Source organism: Homarus americanus, unplaced genomic scaffold, assembly GCF_018991925.1.
Source record: "Homarus americanus isolate GMGI-L3 unplaced genomic scaffold, GMGI_Hamer_2.0 scaffold46197, whole genome shotgun sequence".
Taxonomy (NCBI): Eukaryota; Metazoa; Arthropoda; class Malacostraca; order Decapoda; family Nephropidae; genus Homarus; species Homarus americanus.
Window position 1 is genome coordinate 1,720,976 of NW_024723050.1, and position 23,901 is coordinate 1,744,876.

At 38.7% G+C, this 23,901-nt stretch overlaps 2 protein-coding genes across 16 annotated transcripts in view; one reads left to right on the forward strand and one right to left on the reverse strand.

Annotated features, from left to right (window-relative positions):
• Window positions 1-1,662: 1,662 nt before the first annotated feature.
• Window positions 1,663-19,823, forward strand: LOC121863245 (enolase). 2 transcript variants are annotated; one of them, XM_042361776.1, is made up of 6 exons: window positions 1,663-1,764; window positions 9,944-10,205; window positions 14,213-14,367; window positions 14,676-15,180; window positions 16,829-17,049; window positions 19,145-19,823. In XM_042361776.1, the coding sequence occupies exons 2-6, from the start codon at window positions 9,966-9,968 to the stop codon at window positions 19,326-19,328; spliced, it is 1,305 nt and encodes a 434-aa protein (XP_042217710.1). In that variant the 5' UTR covers window positions 1,663-1,764; window positions 9,944-9,965; the 3' UTR covers window positions 19,329-19,823. The 2 variants fall into 2 exon arrangements, with proteins under 2 accessions (XP_042217710.1, XP_042217709.1); XM_042361775.1 differs by lacking the exon at window positions 1,663-1,764 and adding an exon at window positions 6,613-6,668.
• Window positions 17,048-23,901, reverse strand: part of LOC121863243 (protein RFT1 homolog) — a 71,872-nt gene continuing 65,018 nt past the window's right edge. For 13 of the 14 annotated variants that reach the window (XM_042361766.1, XM_042361764.1, XM_042361769.1 and 10 more), the window contains one exon: window positions 23,205-23,501. In XM_042361766.1, the coding sequence (XP_042217700.1) occupies window positions 23,271-23,501 (231 nt within the window). In that variant the 3' untranslated portion in view covers window positions 23,205-23,270. Of the gene's footprint in view, window positions 18,763-23,204; window positions 23,502-23,901 lie in introns of those variants that run through there. The other variant, XM_042361768.1, reaches the window with a different exon arrangement.

The window sequence follows — 23,901 nt, forward strand, 5'->3', positions numbered from 1 at the left end:
ACACGTCCTCCAAGCAAGCTCCTCGCTGTCCAGCTCTCATTCAACCAGGAGGCCAGCAACAGGCAACATCTCCTCGAACGAAGCTCCTGCACATCTACCTCCTTCAGCACGCTACTCACCGAACGTGTCTACTGAGCAGCTCCTCACCACACGGCATCTCCAGCACCAGACTGTCTTTCATATAACTTATATTATATAAGAAAACCACCGCCTTAGAGTTTCCATCCATCCATCCTGAGTGCTAGACAACATAATATCACGTAACCCTACAGGCCTCCGTTCATACCAGAAGGGTCGATCTTACCAACAACATAACTTCTGTATCATTTTGGATCACTGTATACTTGTTTATGAACTCCGGTGTTCTTGATCAGGGTAATTTCCTATGTCTATTCATATAATCTAATCAGAGGTTGAGCTTGCCAGGAAAAGGTGGAATACACACGTTGATAACATTAATTCTGCAAGCTCAGGCTTGAGGCGAACAAGGAGCTATTCACGGGGAGGCGCTAGATCTTGGAGCTTATACCAGTTGACAGAATAGTTCAGGAGATTAATGACTTTCTTAAATAGACAACTGACACTAACTAAACTATAAACATCAGATTCTCTGATGTCGGGGCGACAAAATGATATAACTTCAGGCGCGATCAGAAACTCATGGATACCCCCACGGACGACATTAAATACGCCACTCCAGCTGGCAAACTCGACACTCACTCACTTAACACGTTCTACTAACGATAAGAGGACTCCTCTATGCCACAGCTTGAACTGGTAGACAGTTCCCTAGGTCCACCACCCTCCACAGATAAAATAATTTAGTTCTTGTCACCCTCTGTAGCGTGACATAAAGTGGTAATATCTGTTATTAGTCAACAAAGAAGCCAATTTGTATAATCGCAACTTACAATATACTGTACAGTACTCATAATAAGATATTCCACACCTGCTTTTCACGGGTATAACAACTGTTAAATACCTTTAAATGGTCCGTTTTGCAAAATGCTACATGTTAATAACCTGATGTACCAACAGTACATATAGTACTTGTCTCGGGCCCGGCAACATACACGCTTGACGATACATATGCAGCTGTGTCTACGGATCACACCATTGCCGGCCCGGCCGGTACTGCCCTTTGGCTTAGGGTGGGTAAATCCCTTTCAAAATTCTAGATCTGCCTCCGATTTGTTGTAAACAAAAATATGTAAAGTTTATATTGAAATTTTTTTAATTGTTAAATTGATGTATAATTTAATTTCAAATGTTCACATATACAGATTTCATTCATAAGACCATCCTTTCCTACATTAGGGAATTTATGTCACCTATCCCCCAATTACAAACATTTCAAAATAAAAAAGTGATTAAATTGCAAACAACGTAACTCTGATTCATATGAATGCTGTTAAATTGCTTGGCTGAATAATTATTAATCTAATCTCATCTGCTCCGTTTTAATTTATTTTAACCGCTCAGCAACGCACGTAGACGCAGGTGGTGGGTGTTCATGAATGATTTTAATGTGGATAAGTTTACTGTTATGTTGAAAAATGTAGAGAATAAGTTTAATTATGCATTTTTTTGAGCACAGAACTTTATATTGTTTAATTCCCGTGAGTTTAGAATGAAACAATTAATAGAACTATTTTTGTGTATCCGTGTGATTTATCTCCATGTTTGTCATTCGAAAAGGTCGCCGAGCGCCGACGTCACTTATCTCTTTCCTGTCAGCCGGTGAAGCTCTTTCGGGATTTCCAGGTGTGTACGTGTAAAATTTGTCTGGAGTCTTATTCTTTTCGTTTTAAATATCAGGATACTATCAGTGGATGACGTTCCCTTGTAATTGATGACAATCTGTGTTTAACCCAATATGGCAAAGTGAAACGATGGGAGTTTCTCGAAGCTCCACTAATCGTTAGTGATGGTTTCATGTTGTAAGATGTCTTATTCTGTTTGCATTTTAATTATTACGTATGGATTCCATTTAACTAACTTCACTACAAAATTAAGGGCATCGAGTGCCTTCGGAGGCTTTATTATGTATTATTGTTTTTGGACACTGCTTTTAACTTACGTTTCCTCAATCCGTGGAATAAACAAGAACGAACGTTAAGTGAAGTTTAAATATTAAATTGTATTTGATCGTCATTTTTGGGATGAGAGTAGTTGAGGCTGGCTTGATTACTGTACGACTCACATTCCTGAGCTTGCGTCGCGGCTAGTGTCATTGTTGGTGCCAGACGCACGACAAACACCGATGGTTATGTAACAAACGTTACTGTGTAATAGGTGACCTTGGTAGGTTAACCCACGAAGCTGTTGTATCAGATTTTGTTCTTAAAGGTAAATGAGTATTCTCGAAGCATTTGAAAAATATTTTGGGCTTTTAAATAAATGACAAATGTGGTTGTACAACGTTGCTAAATTATTTTATAATTCGTAGTAAAACTGTTGCTCATTAGTCGTAAAGCACCACGAATATTCAAAACATTGTCTTGTTTCGAACACCATAAGAAAGCCAGTGGGCAGGGACGGCCATGCCTTAGTGATTTTCGTTCAACCAGTGAAGGTTAAACCCAAGACTTGTTCATATGAAACAGTAAATAACCCTTGATAAAATTATCAAGAACAATGGAGGGATCATACACAGGCCACTGGCCTCATTCCCTCGGCATGGCCACCTCTAAGAATCTAGTGGGTGACTATTAGGCAAATAAAATGGGTTACATTAAAGAGCCTTCCTGCTTCTAGCATTATCCTTAAAGATATTAAACTAAGTACAGTATTTTGACCTGAAGATATTGCTTGAATTTATTGACTTCCAGATCCGATGGTATATATATATATATATATATATATATATATATATATATATATATATATATATATATATATATATATATATATATATAAAACATTGGGTTGGTTAATCATCATGTGAAATAAGTGGGGTTGCCTAATCATTTTGAGATCTTATGCTTATTTCATTGATTAATAAGTTATATTTTGTTTGAGGTTACCTATCTGATGAATGACTATAAAGCAGACGAAAGCTGTGAGCTCAACATATTTGGGTTTAGGAATTTAGGTACAGCACATCTTAATAAATTCGTCGCTAATTAAATCATCCTTGATAAAGATTACTCTTTCACATGCATGAAATGCACCAATAATTTGGTATCTAAGACTGCGTCTGTTTCTGTAAATGACGTGTCATGGGTAGCGAACCACCCACTCAGTCGCTTAATATGCAGTGGAATGTGCACATTCCACTGTAATGCATGATGTCTTGACAACCACCACAACACCGTACCTTTTGTTAAATTGTACAGCATAGCCAGTATACTGTAACAAGAAATCATTCTCTTACGTGGACTCGTTTTATCGTATACACTATACTGTAAAGTATTCAACCCAAATCATGTGATTAGCTCGTGGTATGGAGATAAGAAATGGGTTAGTGTGGCTAGTCTCGAAGCTACGTTATTGATTATTGTCGAGGTGGCTCGCCTGGCGTGCGGAGGAGGAGGAGGTTACCGAAGGTCACAGCTGAAAAGGATGGAAATTATCCGTCGACTTCTTATACACTAAACTTACAGGTTGTAGGCGATAATGCTGAAATATAGTCTGAAAAATCCTGGCATTGATATCCGGCTGTTGAGGGAAAGTGCCGCTGACTTATGAAAAAAAGGCGTTTGAGACGAGAATAAGAAAGGGAAGTAATGCCCTGAATGACTCCCGTCTGTGATCACTCCTTGCAATATACTGTCTTCCTAGTGTTGATGTACTTGCCCTCGGCTTGAGTACCGTGGTTTAGAATTTTTCCTGGGAGGTTTGAAGGGTGTTCCAAGGTGATGGCACCCTTTTTTGGTAGTGTGGAACAGCCGTCATATGATTTATGAAAATATTAACACTCGGCCAGGCTTGGTTAACGGGTATTGCAGACTCACGGTGTGTTTGTGGGTTTTTGCGTTAACCCTTAGTCAGTCTGGATGAATCGACTTCAAGTTAACGTAGGCGTCATCCTTTTCATTGATGTGTTTGTGCTTCTTGGTTCACAGGGGTCAAAAGGCTGTCACTTCTCAATACGTCGTTTTGCGAAGTTTCTTCAGCTCTATCATTGAAATACCCCCAATGACTGTGTAAATTCATATTTGCACCAATCCACTTTGGGTATAATTTAAGATTGTAATTTACATGAATTGGACAGATGACCTAGTGAGTAGTATTTCGTATCTTGTCCTCTTTTATTTTAAGGTATATTGCCCACAGACTTGGATCTGATTAATTTGCCGGAAGAGAGGGCTGTAGGATACAAGGAAACAAAAGCACAAAATTCGAGCTTGTGTGTAACAAAAACTCTACTAGCTTATATTAATTGATACGAGCTAAGTACTTTGCAACGAGTAACTTTGGTTCGGAGACGAACGCTAGTAAGGCGTGGTCACATTCCAGAGGTTGATGGCGCTGTATACTGTGTATTCGGTAAAAAAAAATTCAGGAGGGTCCGATGAATTTGGAACTAAACACTCCTATTGTTTCGCTGGGGTTGGTAGGTGTGAGTGAGACATTTCCTACCTATTATGGTAGGCCTAATTTAGTTATTTCATTCAAAATATAAAATTAGTATGCCTCAAGGGTCTTTATCAAAAACCTTCGTTTGTGTCATTTTATCGCACAATAATTATAAAGATATAGGTTATTTTTTTTACCGAGTGTACGTCTTCATTTTATTGATTGTCTGAATCGCAGTTGTTTCTTACTCATTGGATGAACTGGTTTAAACGGGCCTTTACCGTCTGTCGGCAGTTGGGGGATTTAAGAATTTACTTGTATTTCTATAATACCCCATAAATCCTAAGATACCATGGAAACATTTGATAGGAGTTAGGCGTACCGGCAGTTGAAGTATTTGTAGAGAGGAACTGGTAATACAAATAACTGCTCTTGCACATATCCAATTTCTCCATATATTAAATTATAATAATTTTGAGGGCTGGCTATAACACCATAAATAATTGATATCAGTGGTCATGTTATTTGACTGAGGCATATAACACCGCTGCAAACTGTTCTAAGATTGTCTTTTTGTAATGGGAAGTTGTGGGTGGGGGAACATAGCGAGCCCACTTTTTTCCCTGGGGCTCGAAACCGTTTTGAAATCTGACCAATTTTATGGACATTTTGAAGCCATGTGCACTTGCTATTAGAAGATATACAAAAATGCCTGAGTACAATACTGCGTTAAAGAAAGTCTTGTAATTTTCTGGTGAAAAGGGGGTCCGGACCCCCCTGGATCCGCCCCTGGAAGTTATTTTTATTCTCTTGGGTCGTTGATTTTCTGTTAACGTTTTCAGCTTACTTGTAAGCATCCTAACCAAATTATTATTACTGTATGCGTTCATTTGAAAGGGGAAGGTAGTTTTGATTAATTTCGCCCTCTTTCCTTTTCGCATCTCTGCCTAAGGTAATGCCAAGAAAGATTAGAGATAGAAAAGGATTTTCATTGCTTATTTGATCTTTCAGTTATTTTCACTATGGGTAGTGATGGGTGGAGATGACAGTAAGTTTCTACTGTATTCATTTTTCTGACTAGTTCTTTCTCGTCCCTTCCTTCTGCTTTCATTGCCTTCCTTGGCGAGGAAGACATCATTGTTGCATCTGTCAGTATTAAATATATGGGCTTCAACACGATCACATTAAGTTTTTTTACAGCTATCAGTTTTAAGTTTTCAAAAATCTTTATTGGAGGTAACATGTTTTCAGGTTTATTAGATATATGTACACAAACGCTGGATGACTTTATCGGTTACGAATTACTGGTTGTCTTAGAAATCCAGTGAGTGCCATTGTCAATGGGTTTACAAGTTTTGTCGGAGTAAAGCGGAGTGACCGGAAAGTACCAGTCATGATAGATACGTTACGCTGGACACTGATAATCTGTGTGTTGCTAATATTAATGATAATTGTATCTGTTTTGTCTACATTTGCTAACATATGGTGCCATTTTAGCATCACTGCTCGACGTATAGAATGGTAATTATTTAGCACAAGGGAATGAGGAAAAGTGGTGAATTGAAGGAGGGTGGTGAGATAACTGGGTGTGTTAGTGGGCGTGGTCTTTGAACGGTGACAGTGCCAAAAGCAGTGCAGTGGCGGAGTGCCGAATGTCTAGGTCATTGCCTGTGTCACTTTGGCATGACCTTGGCGCAGGACATAACTTGACAAGTTTTACCCCCCACAGTTTCCCCACGTTGCTAAGCCTTAAAGTTGGTAAGACGCATGCGTTAGACTCGTGTAAATATGGACCTTCTGTGCGGACGCCGGAAGGTTGACATTAATAATAGTCTAGACTGAGGTTGCCAGAGGGCGCTGGTGCAAGGCTACAAAACCGCCCAGCCAGGTTCGATAGTTGCCAGTTGGAGAGCAAAGGTTGGTGTGCATAGTGTCTGTGTAGAAGTAGAGCAGATAGCAATCGGTGGTATTTTTATAAAATACGTGTTTCTTACATTTTCAGAAGATTCTTACTGTGGTTGTGATGGAAGACAGTATTGTATACAGCTTAAATTCTGCACAGAAAAACAAGGCGGTGTCTTGAGCATCAGTGGCCGGGCGATTGCGATGTGGTTCAACCTGGCTAGGTCCAACATCGGCTCTAACGTGTGTGTATATATATATATATATATATATATATATATATATATATATATATATATATATATATATATTATATATATATATTGTATATATATATATATATATATATATATATATATATATATTATATATATATACTGTATATATATATATATATATATATATATATATATATATATATATATATATATATATATATATATATATATATATATATATACACGTTATAGTTAATGGTGTTACGTGTTCGATGCGTTTGTTTTATCATATTAGCTGGTGATGCATATTCTTTAACGTTTCAGAAGTTAAATTTTTTATAATTAATGTCGATTAATATTTTGAATAATACCACCCTACCGGGCTACCCCGTTCATAAAAAAATGAATAAGATAATACGTTTTCATAACATCAGAATGTTTTGGTTGACTATGTGAAGCTCATGCATTTGTTTAAGTAGTGACCGAAAGACTCTGAGGCGTTAAGAGTGCGAGATTACATGGGTGAAGTAGTAGATCACGTGATGCTTACAAGGTGACCTTGGGGCGTCCTCCAGTTGCCAAGTTGAGCCAGCCCGCGCCGGCGTGATACGCTGCAGCCATACTAACTGACAAAGTCCTTTGATTATCTTACTTCGGCTTAGAGCCCATGTTTATAATATGCATTAAAAGTTTTCGTAAATAATCATGGCTCTTCCTGGTCTCTTGTCTCATGACATTTCGATTTGAGATACTGTGGGGTACGTGATGTTTGGTTCACTCTCAGTATGGGATGGAGAAAGGAAACTCAGAATGTGCTCTTTGTATACATGTTGTATTGGATGTACAGTGCAGCTTGGTGCTGGGAAGTGACAGCGTGGTTACAAGCGTGATGTAGAGAGAGCTGGTTGGTGAGGGTGCTCAGAGGAGGACCAGCTTGTGGGTCGCCATGCTCGCCGGCGGGAGCGAGGGCCGCCGGCGAGCATGGCGACCCACAAGCTGGTCCTCCTCTGAGCACCCTCACCAACCAGCTCTCTCTACATCACGCGCTGGCAGCTGTCGCCCCAGCACTGTATCAACCACAACTGTAACTGCTCCTCCCATCCCTTTTGAGAATATTGACAACAACCCGTACCACACAATACCAATATTTATTCTTTAAAATCGTCAGTTTGTCATGCAAGATTACATTGGTTCCGCATATAGTTAAAAAAAAATATCTGTCCCCTTACGGTGTTATACAATACGACACGCCAGACTAAAAATTCTGAACAACACAGATTTTATAGGTAATCCTGTTAATTTATTTGTATTAACTATACGTGATATCCAGAATATATCGTATTGGTTACACAATGCATCATAACCAGATAGCATGGGTTCAGTGATCGTTGTGAAGGCAGTCAGACCCAGGGGTGCAGAAAATTTGACTACTGTACATGATCATATAGGCATCTTCATTGGAAACAATAATATCGATCCTCCCATGTAGTCTTAAGAAATCCATTAAAGGTTTATACAGTATATTTCTTATGGTATCTGAAAATGGAGTAGGGTTGTAACGTACTGTATGTGGATAGTTGTCAATTCTCTTTAGTTGTCTATTGTCTCTTTGTATGGCCACACAAACGTACGTACATGTAGATATCTCACACTCAGGAATGAGGTAGAATAGAAACTCACAATGCATTTTCTGTATATATAATATTGTTGTACAGTGCAGTGCAGTGCTAAGGAGTTACTAGGTGAGGAGTAGCTTGCTCGGAGTTCCTGTAGGGCGAGGAGCTCTCTGAGGGAGCTGGGTGGTGAGGTGCTGGAGAGAGATATTGCTGGTCCAGTAGGTCAGAGAAGAATGGTCTCCCTGGCCAGCCATGGCCGTATTTATACAATTCACAAACATCAGGATTTGGGGTGCGCGTAGCGAGAGAGCAAATCACAGAGGAGGAGGCCAGGCACACCCGGCACTGGTCCTAGCATTGCTACGTGCGCATCCGCACTGGAGAGTAGGTCTATCAGCATTGCTGGCTGTACGCTGATTGGCTGGTAGGCGCGCGGGAGCTCAGTCGTCACTTGTAGGGATGGGGTCCACTACAATACTCCCCTTCCCCTCCGGGCACGGCGAGAGGCTGGATGTTGGCAGGGTTGCGTCCCACAAGTGATACATACCGGGCAGGTGTACGTACGACTCGGCCGCTGCGGGTGACAACTCTGTCTAGTGACACATAACCTGTGGGAGAATTAGGGGGTGCTGCTGGGCTGGGGACCCAGTGGGTAAGGTGGCCGGTTTGACTCGGTCTATGCTGACGGTGTCATGTCTGCCATTCCGGATAATCGTCAGGAACTTCGCTGAACGGGTAACAACCTGGAAGGGTCCATCATAGGGGCGTTGTAGTGGGTTGCGGTGAGCATCATGCCTGACGAAAACATACTCGGCAGTGAGTAGTGCAGGAGGGATGTGTTCAGGGCGCCGAGGAGGCTGGCGTGGAGCAGTAGCTCTGAATGCAGAAACTGCTTGTCGTAGCTTTTGGAGTAAGTCGTGACGAACGGCAGGAGTGGGTTGGTGGAGGTCAGGAGGGAGTGAGAAATCTCCGGGTAGGCGAAGGGGCTCGTCTAGTGTGATATCTGTTGGGCTACAGTCCATGTCCACCTTGTGTGATGCACGTATGCCGCGAAGCACTAAGGGCAGCGCATCCGTCCAGCTGTAAGGGTCGTGCTGTGCCTTGAGTGCGTCTTTCAGCTGCCGTTGGATTGAGGGTGGTATGCAGTAGTGCGTTGCCTAGAAATACCGAGGAACTGAGGAGGTCCTGCCAGAGTTGTGACTCAAACTGGGCTCCTCGGACAGTGATGACGGTTGCAGGGGGGCCAAAACGGGAAACCCAACCGGACATGAAGGTGCGGACAGCAGACTCTGCTGTAGCATTGGGCATGGGGATGGCTTCTGTCCACCTGGTGAAACGGTCGATGCAGGTGAAGATGTAGGTGCTACCGTAGGATGATGGAAGAGGCCCCACGATGTCGAGGTGTACTACTTGAAAATGTCCTTTGGGTATAGGGAAGGTTTCTAAGGGGGCCCGTATGTGACTATGTATATCAAATTAAATGAATTGAAAAAATATTTTTTTTTACGGGCACTAGCCGACCCGTGCACAGATAATTTTATAATGACAAAGGTGGGTCCTGGGGGTCCAGACCCCCCTTTCACCAGAAAATTCCAATACTTTTTCTTTACAAGAATACTGTGCATGTGTGTCTATATGTTTGGTGTGTGTTTGTTAAAGTTTTTCTTTTTATCTTACGTTCTCCAGATTCCATCAAGCAGCCACAAAAATGTCTATCACCAAGGTATTCGCTCGCACCATCTTTGATTCCCGTGGTAACCCCACAGTGGAGGTTGATCTCTATACCCAAAAGGGTCTTTTCCGTGCAGCTGTGCCCTCTGGGGCATCCACAGGTGTCCATGAGGCCCTGGAAATGCGTGATGGAGACAAATCTAAATATCATGGGAAGTCTGTCTTCAATGCTGTCAAGAATGTCAATGATGTCATTGCTCCAGAAATCATCAAGAGTGTAAGTATCGATGATTTTTTTTTCAGTACCGGTATATTAAATTTTTCTAAAGTTAATATGGTTAATAATGTAACTTCATGGTAGATGCATAAGGAAGATTGTTATTTTTAATTTATGCAAGATAATTTCTTAAACTGTACAGGAAAGCCAAGTTTACATAAGGGGAATCATGTTCACTACTGTTTGATTGATAGGAGGTCACTGTACAGTATGTGCATAGCTTTCCTTTAAAAATGCAATCTTTAAAATCATCTGGCGTTAGCCAAATAAAATATTAAAAGATATTAAAATGTGGCATCACCATAGTGAAGGGATTTAACACCTACTGTATTAGGGACATCCACTATCAATTGCCAGAAGCAGACTGTACCTCATATGGCATCTGCAATCAAAGGGTTTATATTGTAACATTAAAATTTGTGGCTGTTTGGTCTATACACCTGTACAGTACAGTATTCATTGCAGATGGCGCATTATCATTGTTGTGGACTGTGTTCGGTTTACCACACTTCTTGCTGTGATCTTGTTGGACAACCGTATTGTACAGTACTGTAATTTTATCATAATGCAGTACTATAGTTACATTATGTTTCAGAAATTTCCAGGCATTCTTTCATTTCTTCACATGCCTTTTTCCCCACAAAGCACTTGGGGCTCATGTTACAATTACCAAACCTAGAGGCAGGATATTTAATAGAAAATGTGCCCACTTGGTTTTTACACACCTATTGCCAATTACAGGCTGCAATCTTTTGAATTATAAGATCAGTTTGCTTTTTTGTTTCAATATCCAGTTGAGCACCGTAGAAAACATATGACTGAAGTTCTCCCTTACTAGTTTGAGCAGTGTCTACTTTATATTGTGACATTTCTGTGGTAGCTCCTAGGGATGACTAGTTTTAGACATTACACTGAAGGTAAGACTTGTCTACTGTATTGTTTAGTTGAGGTTTGTTGACATGCTTTATGAATTGTTTAGAGGGTACAATATTTGGTAAGGCTAGCATTATTGCCAGTGCTCCTGCTTCATAATGTACCTAAAGAATGAAAGAACTATACGAGGTCTGTTGGCCCATATGAGGCATCCCTGTTTACACCCAGCCCATATCAGTCCAACTTTTATTTGTCAAGTTTCCCAGCTATTTAGGATTAATGTTGGTGTCTGCAACTTGTTCCACTCATCCAATGATCCAAAACACTACTACAGTATTTCCAAAGCAATGTTTACCTAATTCCCACCTAAATCTAATTTAAAACCATGGCTATGTATTTGCTCCTGGTTTAATAGATTAACTACATTACTGTATTATATTGCATTTAACCCAGAATTTGACAAGATAGCAACAAGTTTGTGCAGACTAGGTGGACACTTGATCAAATAGGTTTCCTGCCTGGGCAAGGGTACCTTTGCACCCAATATCCCTTTTTGAGGCAGAGTGATGCAGCAGGGAGGAATTGATGTTTGTAAGATTGGGTTCCAAGTGCCTTGAACCAACACCAAACCCTCTTTCTCAGTATTGCCAGTGCTCTATTGCCATTTACCTGATGGCATGGTGTGCTATTTGCCATCAGACAAATTTAAAGCAATTTTTATGGCTCGATGCCTTCGCTATTGCCAACTCACTTTTACTGAGTTCGAATAGGACATTATATGTAGCACAGCACCCTGTACTTCCAGGCACACTCTTAACTGGCAAAGCAGGATCACAGTTCTGAGGTAATCAGAGATTACTACCTGCCAACATTGGCTTGCATAATAACAAAAGCTGCATGCTAGAAAATAGGATTCAGGACCCTACTCATTTTTATGATTTTGATATGCCAATTAGGTCTTAACAGAGGGAAAATATCTTTGAAACAACGCAAATAAATCCGCTTGGGTTTTCTTATATAATTTGTATTATTTTACTGGAAAAAATAGTACAGTAGTACCCCGCTTAACGCGGTCAATTGAACCCACAGGGTACCGCGTTAAGTGAAAACCGCGTTAAGTGAACAACAGAACATATGGGATTAATTCCAATAGAGACTGGCCCGACCCCCAAACTCCACTTTTTGACGACACACAACTATGTTGTAGTAAAAATTTTATCTTAACTTTATGATGGTATGCACACACAATTAATAATTAAGAGAAATATCAATAATATTAGGTTTTTTAACACTTGCATTAGTAGAAAAGATGGCTGGGCACACGGGGATGGGGGGTTGGTTCCGAGGCAGAGGGCAGATTATTGGCCCTCACCTGTATCACTTGTATCAATTGTATCACTATCCACCACAGAGGCTTGCAGGGCCTCTTTGTCAAACCCCTCAAAGGCCATATAAGTCCATATCCTCACTATAATTATCACTATCACTGACTTGGGCCGGCTGTGGTGGGTGGCGGGTGAAGAACTCGGTAATGTTTTGATGACTGGGCGACCTTGTGCGCATCGTGCCCGCGCCGCTTCCCGCGTATATGATGAAAAATTCCGCGTTAAGTGAAAGTTCAGCTCTGGCGAGGCACCGCGTATATGATAAAACGCGTTAAGTGAAACCGCGTTAGGCGGGGTAATACTGTATACATGATGTCATTGATATATATAAATGTTTTGATTAATGTACTTTAGGCAGTGGTGGGCACAGCTAAACGAAAAGTTAGCTTTGCTAACTGCTAATCTGCTAACTAGAAAGTTAACTTAGCTAATGCTAAACAACTAAAAAAATTAGCGGAAGCTAACTCTAACTGCTAACTTTTATTATACAGTGAAATTTTCATATGTTGTCTTGTATCTTAGACATAGAGCTTTCCAAAAAGGTATAGCATGCCAAGATCAGATGATGATCAAGGTGTACACAAATAATTAAATGAACAAATGAAATTACACAATAGTTTACATTCAAGTTTCAACATACACTTTATAATCTTTATTTACTGTACGAAAAGACAGAAAGTATTAAACGAATCCAAAAACTACACCTTTTCACATATACGTTGAGACATTGTTATATATCTATTTGACAAATTTCATAACAGAATGACAGAACACATATCGAATGACAATCTAAAATAACTGTTCGTTCATGCTAACGGAAATGATTGACATAAGTTATGAAATTGACAGCCGCGAACAATAAACCGACAGTCTACATATAGTTTGAGAATGTAACAATTGGAGAATGACATACCACCAACAGTTATTTTAGATTGTCATTCGATATGTGTTCTGTCATTCAGTTATGAAATTTGTCAAATAGGTAGATAACAATGTCTCAACGTACAGTATATGTGAAAAGGTGTATAGCATAGGTAGCAAATAGCATCATTCCAAGATCAGATGATGATCGACTTATCAAGGTGTACGTACACTGTACATAATTTCACAAATAATTAATTTGCATTCTCATACAACCTATCAGCCTTATTCATTATTCATGTAAATATGCAATACCAACCACATACACATTATACCAGTGCACTTTTATATAACTTATTGTTGGTCTTAGTCATTATACCAGTGCAATTTTATATAACTTATTGTTGGTCTTAGTCATGTAAATAAACAGAAAACTCTAAACTTTAATGAAAAGTCGACAAATCATGTCTTGTCACGTTTACACGTACTAACACGCAGTCAGCCAAGCGTGCCTGACTGGCTGTTAGAGACACGCGTCGCGGCGTCACACGCTTACAACAGACAGGAACAAACATGTATATATTTTGTTAGCGGAACTAAATTTAGCTAATTGGTCCGCTAATGGTTTCCAAAGTTAGCGAAAACGCTAATCTGCTAACGAGAAAGTGAGCTTCGCTAATTAGCGGAACCGCGCCCACCACTGAGTTTAGGGGTAGAGTTGTTTAAGATTTTAAGCTTGTATGATTACTAGCATTAGTGGTTCGATGAGTGCAGTATTAAAATTCTAAAATTGGTTTGTTTGGGCACAAGGATGCTGGTAAATGTGAATGGGTATTAGTAGTACAATAACTAGTATTTAGTCTAAATTTACCTAATTTGTTTCTTTAGGGTTTAAAAGTGACTCAGCAGAAGGAGTGCGATGAATTCATGTGCAAGTTGGATGGCACAGAGAACAAGAGTAGCTTAGGAGCCAATGCAATCCTTGGTGTCTCCCTGGCCATCTGCAAGGCAGGTGCAGCTGAACTTGGCATTCCTCTCTACAGGTAAATTTATTTACTACAACCTGTGTGTGGACATAACATTTGTATTAATGGCAGAAATGAGAACAGGTTGTTCTTTATAAATAAATTTTAGGCTCATAGACAGAAGCATAAAAAAATGTGATTTGCTATAGATTGTATCCTTGTAATATACAGTACTGTAAATGAATACTGTACTCATTACAAATTTTTTATTATTGAGTGTTTAAATAACTTTGCTCTAGTTTGTAAGAAATTAATCAATATGTTATAAAAGTTAATATAATTTAATGAAAAATTCAGTAAACTAATACAGTAATTGTTATTGACAGGCATATTGCCAATCTTGCTAACTACGATGAGGTTATTCTGCCAGTACCAGCCTTCAATGTAATCAATGGTGGCTCCCATGCTGGCAACAAGCTGGCCATGCAGGAGTTCATGATCCTCCCTACTGGTGCCACCAGCTTTACTGAGGCTATGCGCATGGGTACTGAAGTTTACCACCACTTGAAAGCCGTTATTAAGGCCCGCTTTGGTCTGGATGCTACTGCTGTTGGCGATGAGGGTGGTTTTGCCCCTAACATTCTTAACAACAAGGATGCCCTTGACCTTATCCAAGAAGCCATCAAGAAGGCTGGCTATACGGGCAAAATTGAAATTGGTATGGATGTGGCTGCATCAGAATTCTATAAGCAAAATAATATTTATGACTTGGACTTCAAGACTGCCAACAATGATGGATCACAAAAGATTTCTGGTGACCAACTCAGGGATATGTATATGGAATTCTGCAAGGATTTCCCCATTGTGTCCATTGAGGACCCCTTCGATCAGGTAATTAAAGAGGGTACACTTGGCAAAATTTGTCTTTTATAATTTTCAATTTGCTTCCTCATATAGCATACCAAGTCATTGCTTCACACATATATGTAATAAATATTATCAGCAGCTTAACAGATCCTCAGCTTCCTTTGACATGGTACTTTCTCCTCATACAGTTCTCCATCCATCTATTACTGTACTTACTTTTGTTAGTCTGTGGTTCATCACACATGTTTGCTGACATACCCATTCCCAGATATCTGAAACACCACATTTCTGAGCTAATTTTTATATCTCCTTTCTGTAATTGTTTTCATCACATCTTTTGTTCATTCATTGTCAATTTTTTCCTTGTTCAAACTCCTCAAGAGTATTTCTATCATTTCAGTTTTTCTTCTGAATTGCCCACTAGAGTATTGTCATTTGTAAACAGCAGCTGACTTGCCTCATATTTTTATTCATATATTCCATAACATTAATCGCCTAACTTGTATCCTCACTCCATCACTTTTGCTTTCACCTCTTTACTACAACCATATAAATAACTAGAACTAGGCTATTCAATTATATATGTAATTTATGATAATGTATTTCAACTACAACCACATAAATAACTAGAACTAGGCTATTCAATTATTTATGTAATTTATGATAAAGTATTCCACATTGTTATACTGTACAGTGACCCCTCGTTTAACGAACGCCTCGGTTAACGAACTGCCTTCCATAAGGATCTTCAATTCGGTTAACGAACAAAAATTTGGTTAACGAATTTCTTACGAACCGACCTCAACATGTTTTCGCTTGCACTGGCCGGGCAACCAGCTTTAGTATCAGTCCACCAATACATTAATCGGTTCTAGGGCTTAAATTCCTTACTATTTTAGTAAATATCAAGAACTTTATACTATTCAATAATTTTAAAAGTTTAATGTTAAATTTTTTAGTAATTTTAACAATTATTGAACATAATTGAAGGTAAAGTGACTAGTTTAATGCGCGGCATCCAGCCTCTTAACACAGCAAACAGGCGTTAGTCTCTCTGTTTTCACTGGAGGTAACATCTTGTTTGAGACTCTCTTCAACTAAACACTTTTTTTCTCTGTTTCCAAGCAAATTATTGGTCATTTTGAAATATATTTTACATATTGACAATATATAATGCAGTCCAATGTTGATTTAAAGAAAATACTCTTGAAATACACCAAGAGAACTAAAATTTTATGGGTGAAATGGTGCCATGGGGTGACTTCTCTTCCACCCCAATGCCTTCTTTTCTTCTTTCTCCTCCACCCCCATTCTAATTCCCATCATCATCATCCAGGAGCCTTCTACATACACACCTCAAAGTAAGTGAACTTTTCTACCATTTTTGTTGAATTTAGGAAATTTTCGGTGAGCTGGAACCAATTACCCAAAAACCCATTGAAACAATGGTTTCGGTTTACGAACTTTTCGGTTAACGAACGACCTTCTGGAACGGATTGAGTTCGTTAACCGAGGGGTCACTGTACACATAATTCAACTTTCAAGATCACCATAATTAGTTGTTAGTGCATTAGTTATATCCAGTAATGTTGTCAACTGCTGAGTTTTTAACAATTTAATCCAATATTACTGATATAAACAAGTATTATTTTTAATTTCTTTGATTACTCAGGATGATTGGGAGAACTGGACCAAGATGACTAGTGGTACAACAATCCAAATTGTTGGTGATGACTTGACTGTGACCAACCCTAAGCGCATTACCACAGCTGTTGAGAAGAAGGCCTGCAATTGCCTGCTGCTTAAGGTCAACCAGATTGGTTCAGTCACAGAGTCCATTGATGCTCACCTTCTGGCCAAAAAGAATGGCTGGGGCACCATGGTCTCTCACAGGTGAGTTTGGTTTAGAAAGTTTAACCATTAAATAAAAGATATATTACAGAGTTAAAGTTTTTTGGAGGAAATATTAAATCGTGCTATAATTTCTCATTTTTCTGAGAACAAAAAAAGTTTTTGACAGTGGAGTGTTACTATAGTACCATTTTTCAGCTAAGTAGCAAAGAGGACCTGCTTGGGTTAATTTCAATCTCAAATCCTCTTTCAGAATTCTGTTTGATCTAATGCTAAACATTTTGAGTCTTAAATCATGTTTTTACATCCTACGCAAATCATAACTGATGAAATTTTTTAGGTAATCTTAATTTCATTATTAGTAACACTCATGTGCTTCACTTTCTTTCACTTTTGGCATTGTGGTAAATGTACTTGACAAGCTGTGGGGTATAGCACACCAGACAATCAAGAATTCAGATCACCTGAAGAATCTCCACCCCAGCTTATTTCACCTATAGATTAATCACCCTAATGCTTTTGTAACCTAACCTCATTCCCCAAATTGAATTAGGGTGGTTATCAAGGTGACATAAGCTGGGGCTGGAGATTCTTTAGGTGATCCAAGAATTCCCCTTGTACAAGTACAGTACACTATTGACAGAATACACACCTACTGGAGCCCTGATGATCCAGTCGGTGAAATGCTCTATATTTATCACTGATGTCTCTCCTGCTGAAATCCCTCCCTTCACAAACCACAATACTTGTTGCTGGCTGACTTGGCCATGTGAATCATATGTGTATGTACAGTATGTTTGAGTATCTGGATGTTTTGCCACAAACTAAATTGAAGGTTCATATCTGAAGGGCAGCCCAGTTTGATGTGATTCAGATTTGAGGATTTTAATGTCTGTAAAAAACACTACCCTAGATGTTTATAATCATCGAGTGATCTTCATTGTGCAAAATGTTGGCTACTTGACTTCACTGGCACAGCAAAGGGTTTGCACATCTGTAATGACAACCTTTTTTTCATAGCATTCTTTTCTACATTTAGCCTTCATAATTTTTTCAATGGGGGTTACGTTCCTGAAAACCCTTAGATGGGTGTATCATCATAAATAGGGAGCATTATAACATGGGGTTCAATGGGATACGTTCCCAGCCAGTCCCCAAACATATATGTATCACCGACAAAAATTTTCCTATTGTACTACTATCAGTACAAAACAATTAAACAACACTCACCACATCCTGAAGAATAAGTCTGGTCATCATCACATGTCCCCTTCGAGGCTAAGGGGCTTCTTGTGGGTGGAGTGAAGACTTCACTCTGACTCCCACACAGCTTGTGAGGAGTCTCATGCTGCTTAACAATGTCAAGCTTCACCTCAGAGACACGGTTGTCTTGGATGCCTTGACCTTCCCAGACATTTTCAAAGTTACACTGCTCACTTCACAGTCACAAAAGCATTTGTCACATAAACAGAGCGAACAATGATAGCGGCCAACACTGCTCACATTTTCAAAACAACAGTTGTCACACTTCCAACACTGCTCACATTTTCAAAACAACAGTTGTCACACTTTACAAACACAGTTCCTAATGTTAGTGCTGTTTTCTCACTATGTAAGTAAAAAAAAATGTAAAGTACAATATATAATTCTGGCCGATAATCTTGGAGCCATGCTGATGGCAGGTTTTACGATCGACAAAGAACCATATATAGGGTTGCAGTGCGCGGGTTGGCCGTGTGGTGGCACATGGGTAGGCTGAAAAGTAAAGGTGTGCTTAGGGTTAAATATTATTTCCTTATAAAATGTCACTGACTTGATGAAAAGCATTGCTGGAATCCTTGCAAGACAGCGATTAATTTGAGTACAGCATAAACAAACCATAGTTTGCACAACTGAAAAAAAAATCCAACCAATGGCTATTGATGGCTATTTGATAGATATCATTGAAGCGAGTTGTTTTGATTGTATCTATAGGGAGATGGTGTTTTTAAAATCATCATTAAAGTGAAATATTGCATCTCGGATATAGTATCTTTGGGTTTATCTGTAAATGTTTTCCCCATTTTCAGTAATCTGCTGTTTAATGCATTCACTGTCAACAGCATAATCACAATTTTCTGCATTTCCATCCCTACAGGTCTGGTGAAACAGAGGATTGCTTCATTGCTGACTTAGTTGTAGGACTGTGCACAGGACAGATCAAGACTGGTGCTCCCTGCCGTTCTGAGCGTTTAGCAAAATATAACCAGATCCTCCGTATTGAGGAAGAGCTTGGGTCCAATGCCAAGTTTGCTGGCAAGAATTTCAGGAAACCCTGTTAAGATGTTCCTGACGCTTGAGAATCTTAAAAGAATGTTATAGCATTGACTTAAAAACTGATGATGGAAATGCAATTAACATGTCTTTTAAGACTTGAAGTTGATTCATCACATGATTCACATTTGTGTGAAATGCATGGTGAGTGTGGGAAGCATCTCTAAATTAAAGATTTAGTTTATTTTCATTTGGTATGTAAGAAAGGCAGCAGAGGTTATAGCTGATGATCAAGAAGAATTGTCTTGTCCTTCTTGTATTGCCAGCAGATTATGTATATTCCAGAAAGCTTTAAGTTAGGGTTGTATGCTAATTTTGGTTCAAATGGAAGAAATGCATGTCAAAAAAATATTTGTTGCACTTATGATAACTGAACTATTGCATTGGCTAGTCATGTCTCCTGTCCTAGATCTGTAGGTCTTCTAATGTTCTTCATGTAAGTCTTGCTGAAAATTTACTGTGGTTCATTATGTATATAAGGAACATTAAAACTCGGAAAGATATACCTGTAGTTTCTCTGTGTATCCTAGGAATGCGACGACAAGCATGTAATTTTCATTACTTCGCAAATGACCAATCTAACCTCTTGACCACCTGTACCGCCAGCACATATGTCATTTGTGAGGAAAACGTCTTAGAATTGTCTAAACTATTGGAAAAACACATTTCTAATAAAAATTCCATTGTACAAAACTGCAATAATACCCTTTCTTCAACTGTGATGCACACTGTACATGGAAGGATATTTCATTCATTCTCACGTCAGTAGTACATCAGTGCTCTTGGAGGTTTTTTCCAGGCTTCACAGGTAACAATTTCCTGGCTGGAATAACACACTCGGCAAAATTTTGGGCCACCTGTTCCATTCTTGAAATTTGTAACACTTAATTTTCCTCAACCAAGGCAAGGATGCAAACCTTTTCTTGGTATGAGATGTTCTTCGGAACCATGATGACGGAATTGAGAAAAAATCAGGCTGACATTATGGATTATTAGTTGGCAGTTTGGGAAGAGAAATTTGAAACCTCTCGGTATTAACTGCTGTCTCGGCTTTCCATCATGCAAAAATAGCCACCTAATTCCCAATTTGATGGGTTGGCTTTAATGCACCAAGTAGGCATAAATAACATGGGTAATTGTACTGTATATCACTGTTAGTATGTATAGGACAGTAATCCTTGTATCCCAAATCAAATGCAGTACTGTATACTGTATAGTAATACCCCATTGAAATTTTATTTACTACTGAGCTTTTTTTCTTTTACTTCTATAAAGTAAAAAAAAAAATGCAAATTTGAATGAACAGGATGCACCAGCCATTTTTATTTATGCTTGCTGAGCAATCTAGGCAAGTGGATGGATTTCCAGACTCGGTGCCACATGCCATAAGTTCATTATCATGGAGACTAAAAAGCATCTTTAACCATCTCGAGGAAAAACGTGAGGTATCTTGAGAGACATTTACCAACACACACCTAGCTCTGTTGCTCTGGCTCAAGAGGATTAGCACTTACTACAGCAACAGTGTCTTGAGCACTTAGTGATACCGCTGTGCATTATGTGTTTGCATAAACATACCTTGGTTTATTCTTTAATCAAATGTACTACTCATAAGTAAGAAATAACACTGTTAGGAATGCATTTCCATATCAAGTGTGTTATAGTAATGACCCCATTGAAAGCGAATTCGCTGAAAGCACTCGTCTCCAGGAACGCATCCTGAGCTTTCAATGGGGTACTACTGTAATTTTCTCCTACGTGGGGCACCACACACACGAGTGGATATGGTAAGCCTCAACCCTTTTACTACAGAGGGTGGGGGGAAACAAATATTCCCAACAGGTCACTTTTCCACCAAAAACTTACTTCTTATTTTTTAATGTGGGTTTTTATTAATAGCATTTTACAAAATATTTTAATAAAATGTGCTGGAGGGAATATAACAGTACTGTACTGCTTAGCTTAATGTAAGCTCCAGTGTGCATGTACATATATGTCTACTACAAACAGAATGTGTGTGTGTCCAGTAAAATACACCCCCATACAAAGTTTGTTCTGGGGAAGACTGGTTTTGCATATTTTAATTCTGCACGTTGTAAGGGTTCTCAGGAATAAAAACCTTGTGATCCATAAGTACCTGTACATTACTTTGCATGCATTAATGGCATTTCACATTAAAGAAACAATACAGTATTACCCCGCTTAACGCGCTTTCACTTAACGCGTTTTCGCATATACGCGGTGCCTTGCCAAAGCTGAACTTTCACTTAACGCGGCATTTTTCATCATATACGCGGTGAGTGTCCGGCTCGAGAGCTATTTTTAGATTCGCACCACCCCCCACCCGCCACCCTGCCTGACTGCCTGTTTTAGCTCATAAAATTCATACAAATTACCCAGCCAGAATATAATTTACATTGCTGGAATTCTTATAATTTGGTGATCATTTTGAATATAAACAACATATATTTTGCATTAAACATACAATTTTTAGATAAAAATTGTTCTCTAGGTAATTATGTTATCTTTTGTCCAAAATATATGACATTTATATTCAAAATATTCCTGGTCTTACAAGGAATCCAGCAATGTCAATTATATTATCCTAACTTTAGTTTGAGGTATTATTTATTAAAATTTAGTGGTTATCCCACACATCTCCTTGGGACGGTTGGTGGGGGGTGGGGGGTGGGGGGGAGGGAGGGACCGACCGACCGACCATCTGTTACCCGGTGAAGAATTATTTTTTTTTTTATTAACTGAAGATATTTGTTTTAGCTCATAAAATTCATACAAATTACCCGGTCAGAATATAATTTACATTGCTGGAATTCTTATAATTTGGTGATCATTTTGAATATAAACAACATATATTTTGCATTAAACATACAATTTTTAGATAAAAATTGTTCTCTAGGTAATTATGTTATCTTTTGTCCAAAATATATGACATTTATATTCAAAATATTCCTGGTCTTACAAGGAATCCAGCAATGTCAATTATATTATCCTAACTTTAATCTGAGGTATTATTTAATACTAAATGTTAAAAACTCTTGAATGGAGGATTGGTGGGGGGTGGGGGGAGGGTTGGGACTGACCACGCGGTTGGAAGAGGGGGGGAAGGCAAGGTGGGGTACTTTGATTGACAGATAGTGTCGAAGAATATTTTTTTTTTTTTATTAACTGAAGATATTTGTTTTAGCTCATAAAATTCATACAAATTATCTGGCCAGAATATAATTTACATTGCTGGAATTCTTACAATTTGCTGATCATTTTGAATATAAACATCATAGATTTTGCATTAGACATACAAATTTTAGATGTAAAGTTTATTCTGAGTAAATATGTTATCTTTTGTGAAAAATATATGACATTTATATTCAAAATATTCCTGGTCTTACAAGGAATCCAGCAATGTCAATTATATTATCCTAACTTTAGTTTGAGGAATTATTTATTACTATACCTGGTTTTCCCCCAAAAATTTCTCAGAGGGAAGAGCCAGTGAGTGTAGTGTGAGAAGAGGGGGAGGGAGTTGAGTCCATTATTTGAATGGACATTAACTTGGCGACTGTATTTCTCTATTTCTCTTAAGTATTAATTGTGTGCATGTACCATCATAAAATTAAGATGTTATTTTTACTACAACATAGTTATTTGTCGTCAAAAAGTGGAGTTTGGGGGTTGGGCTGGGTTCTATTGGAATTAATCCCATATGTTCTGTTATTCACTTAACGCGGTTTTCACTTAACGCGGGACCCTCTGGGTTCAATTGACCGCGTTAAGTGGGGTACAACTGTACTACAAAAACCTTGTTGACTCGTGTAGCATTGGAAACTATAAACTATATTTATTCAGGAAATTTATATTCTATAGTATATTTTTATAAATATTCACTGTGTAACAATTTATTAAATTGCTTCTTACATACCATATCAATATAGTTAGAGCCTATACAAAAGCCAATGTATTTTATTCACAACTGATACACTACTAAACTGGTCTTTGTCCATATGCTCATTTTGCTTACTAACTCTTGAGAGGAATTTGCTAACAAAATGCAGGATTTTCTCCACGAATGGCCTGAGCTCCCAGCGCAAGAAGTAAACAACAGCAGCAAGACTCACTGCCCCAACTCCTATGTGTAAGACTACACTTTGTGGGTATACAAAAGCCTGAAAAAAAATGGTTACATTAAATATACTGTACAGTTCAGTAAAATAATTTTACAATCTATAGGTCATCAATAAGTAACCTATATATCTCCACTAGAACACTTGCTACCATGGACAGGGGTAGTCACATGCTCCAGTGGCAGAATACTCTGTACAACAGTGTGGTGCGTGGTGCATACCTGATATTTTGTGTTCATGGTCCCAAGATACATGTGATCTTAGGGCATTATATTTTACATTCATTTATCTGTATGTACAGAATGTTGCAGAGGCAACATTAAGACAAAACAGAGTTGTAAAGTAACGAAATAAATTTATTTGAGTACTGTACTTGAGTAACTTTTTGGGTATCTACTTTTTAGAAAGTTATAAAAAAAATTTAGTACATTTACTTAAGTAT